Here is a 3,649-nt window from a genome sequence, read left to right on the forward strand (position 1 = left end):
TATATTACAGGGTTGTGTGTTCCAACACATGCAGCTGACGGTGTTTGCAGGTGAGAAGCCGGTGAGAGTTGTGGTCCTCGTCACTGCACCGGTGAGAAATGGTGCGCCTACATAATGAGAGGTGCATCGGAGGGCGGTAACGCACCTCCTATGTGTCATGCCCCGGTGGTGGAGCTCCCCACTGACAGGCGAAACGAAGCAGCCACACAAAACATGTGTCACAGTGGGAGCAGACGTCTGCCTCAGCCTGGTTTCCCACATGATTAACATCCAGTCCCAACACTGAGTGTCAGTGCAGGAATCAGTGTGCATTTGTGTAGCGAGGCGGAAAGTAAAGGTGTCGCTGCAGCGGGTCTTGTTCCGTCACAAAACCAGCAATTAACCTTTGATAGTAATCACCATGATGAAGCTTTTACTAAACTTAATACTGTGGTTTCCATGCACAGATACAGTAGAAAGACATGGTTGGTTACAGTATTAGGTTGTCTTTATCACAGCACAGATCTGCAGCACAGACTCAGTTCAGAACTACAGTAAATAGGATTAGCTGTTCAATAGTTATAGTTACAGTTTTTTTCAGTCGCTAACAAGCACTCACCCATACTTCTGATACTTTTTCTAAACTCTTAACACAGACTCACACCTACAAAGCACAATTGGCCAAATGGATAATTTTCTTCTCAAAAACACATATTGTTAAATATATACTAACTCTTCATTTCAAAATAGAACACACCTTTCTCTGTACAAACTAACTTTACCAAAACACTGGAAATCTGACCCACAATGACATTATGTTGTCAAAGAATAACACTTGTTTTCACTTCAGAAGGTACATGCAGTCAGTCAAAGTACACCAGGCTTCAAAACACTGGCTATTGTTGATATTACTGCATAGACTTGTGTTTGTTTCAGTTTTACAGATATTTGCATGTAAAACATGCAATACAACATTTCTACACTAAATTTCCTGGTTGGGAACTGTATGTAAAAGCATTCCACTAAAAACCAAATCATTTTTTTATTCATTTACTGTTTACTACAAGAGGTACAGTAGATATAGGTACTGTTTACAGTGGGATAGAACAGAACACTTTTACAGTACTGCTTACAGTAAAGTGAACAAAATATCCATGAAACACAAAAGAACATTCTGAAAAAGAAAAAAAATGCAAAAAGCTCAAAATAATAAAAGCACAACATTTCTAAAGTAATTATCTAATCTCTGCGGTCTTCAGGGTTAGGCCACATGTTTTCATCAACATCGCATCTGATATTATCCAAGGCAATGCACCTGGGATAAAAGCGTTTAGTATGACGGATCCACCCTTGGCAGTTATCAGCTGTGATTTCCCTGCAGCCAGCATCCATGGCTTCAAGGAGGGACATCTGGTCATGTGGCTGATGGTCATAAACCTTCCACCTCCAAGCAGAAAAGAACTCCTCTATGGGGTTGAGGAAAGGTGAATAGGGTGGAAGGAACAGACGCACTAGTCTTGGGTGGGCTTCAAACCATGCTGTAATTGCTTGGGAATGATGGAATGCCACATTGTCCCAGATGATCACAAAGGTCCTCATGTTTTCACCTTCTTGATTCTGCTGTGGGATGAGGTGATGGTGGAGATCATCAAGAAAGGCAAGGAGGCGCTCTGTATTGTAGGGTCCAACCTGACATCTGTGAAGCAGCAATCCTGCGTTTGAAATCGCCGCACACATTGTTATGTTTGCCCCTCTCTGTCCTGGCACATCAGCTGTGGCCCTTTGTCCAATAACATTTCGTCCACGACGACGCCTTTTGGCCAGATTGAATCCCACCTCATCAAGGTAGATGAACTCATGAGGTGCCTGGTTGGCCTCCAATTCCATAACTCTCTGAAACAAAGTTTCAAATGCAAATCATGTCATTACTGTACACCATACTATGCTGTAACCAATTACAGTGCTGTACTGTCTAGGTTACCTGCTTGCAAAGTGCAAAGCTTTTAGAATTGAAGATTGAATTGAATATTCACTATACCTGGATGTATTGTTGCCGTAGCTCTTTGACTCTTTCACTATTCCTCTCAAAGGGAACAGTGTAGAGCTGCTTCATCCGCACTCTGTGTTTGGATAATGTCCGTGCAATTGTTGTGAGGCTGATACTGTCAACATTTTCAAACATGTCATTGTCTTCTACAATCCGAGTTTGCAGTTCATGGAGTTTTATTGCATTATTTGCAACTACCATTTCCACAATGGCAAGCTCTTGATCATTATTGAGGAGCTTTCCTCTTCCCCCAGAGGGAGGAAGACGTTGCATCCTTTAGAGGGACAAAAAATTCTATGTTAGCGTTTCTGTATGGCCTTACTGTATTGACATGTCAAGTGAGAATACAAATAATCCATGTAAAATGCAATACATACCTGTTGGTTTGTCGAAAAATGCGTACAATGGAGGCAACTGTTGACCGCCTCACATTGGGCTGCACTCTTTCACCAGCCTCTCTTAGTGAAAGACCATGGTTGATGACATGGTCAATGATAGTGGCACGAATTTCATCACTGACTACCGTTCTTGTAGCCCTTGGAATGCCACCACCACGCATTCTTATACCCCTACCTTGCCCTCTCCTTGGGCCTGCTCCTACACCTGCCCCCCTCACTACACCTCTCACTACACCTGCACCTCTCCTTCGTACTCTTCCTCGTCCAGACATTACAATGTTTTTCTTTTTACTGCTTCCAAGAGAAATCACTCCTCAAAGTCCTCCTTTTATAGTTATCAATGCAGCTGAAATCATTGGAATCAGCTGTAGTTGGCCCAATTTACCCCACATAAATCAGCTGTGTGTCAATTATTCAATTGCTAGTTCATTATCAGCTGAGATATATTGTTTTTGAACTTATATCAGTGCAGAAGTAGAGGATTTTATACTGTATCTAAGGTTTGGAGTATTGTTTTTGCTATTGTGGCATGTTGTGTGTTAACATTTGTAAATAATACAAAAACAATCCATAATTTTGTTGGGAGGTATCGCGTGTCTCTTAAGAAAATGTAAGCATTGTGGAAATGTGTTCACTGACTGCATATTGTGTGAAAACGACATGAAATGTGTGAATGGTATGGCCACAGAAGTCCAATGCTGTGCTAATTGTGTTTAGAGCTTCGAAAATGTGTTAACTGATTGGACAAACGCTTGTTAGTCACTGAAAAAAACTGTAATAGTCTACAGTGACTTATTCTAAGTGTTTCTGCAGACACAGCTAACCAAGGTCTGTCAATAAAGGTCCAAACGGACCAGAGTGTCTGGCTGACAAACAAAGAGTCAAGGACAGAGAATCAGAATGACCAGGGTGAAACATTCCCCGCCTCTCTCGAGCCTTCATAAAAGGGCGCCATCACATCACTGACTGGCAGTGAAGGTAATGAACCAAGCTGCTCTCAATCATCAAGGAGGACCCAGTCTCCACACCTGCACAACAGGTGAGATGAATCTGCTGCAATCAATCCAGACGGATTTTACCATTCAGCTTAAAAGATACTAAATAATGAGACCCCCTAGAAAACAGTATGGACACTGTGACTTCCTGTGAAACAATGTAAACAGATCCGAAAAAGTTATACATTCAGAAATACTGTCAGTAAAACATTGTTAAACAGAAATACCCC

General features: G+C 41.8%; 1 protein-coding gene across 1 annotated transcript; it reads right to left on the reverse strand.

Moving 5' to 3' along the window:
- Positions 1–570: 570 nt before the first annotated feature.
- On the reverse strand, positions 571–3,134 carry LOC119033094. Its single transcript, XM_037122720.1, has 2 exons — positions 2,018–3,134; positions 571–1,872 (listed from the first exon to the last, which is right to left on the reverse strand). Exons 1-2 carry the CDS (start codon positions 2,297–2,299, stop codon positions 1,219–1,221), a joined length of 936 nt encoding a protein of 311 aa, XP_036978615.1. The 5' UTR covers positions 2,300–3,134; the 3' UTR covers positions 571–1,218.
- Positions 3,135–3,649: the final 515 nt, after the last annotated feature.

This window comes from Acanthopagrus latus, chromosome 15 (genome assembly GCF_904848185.1).
Source record: "Acanthopagrus latus isolate v.2019 chromosome 15, fAcaLat1.1, whole genome shotgun sequence".
Classification (NCBI taxonomy): domain Eukaryota; kingdom Metazoa; phylum Chordata; class Actinopteri; order Spariformes; family Sparidae; genus Acanthopagrus; species Acanthopagrus latus.

What these genes read in the sequence shown, in the direction of transcription:
- LOC119033094 (XM_037122720.1), bottom strand. Translation starts at nt 2,299, where the DNA reads ATGCAACGTCTTCCTCCCTCTGGGGGAAGAGGAAAGCTCCTCAATAAT. An exon ending in TACGGCAACAATACATCCAG is followed by an intron (nt 1,873 to 2,017) that starts GTATAGTGAATA and finishes ACTTTGTTTCAG; the next exon opens with AGAGTTATGGAATTGGAGGC.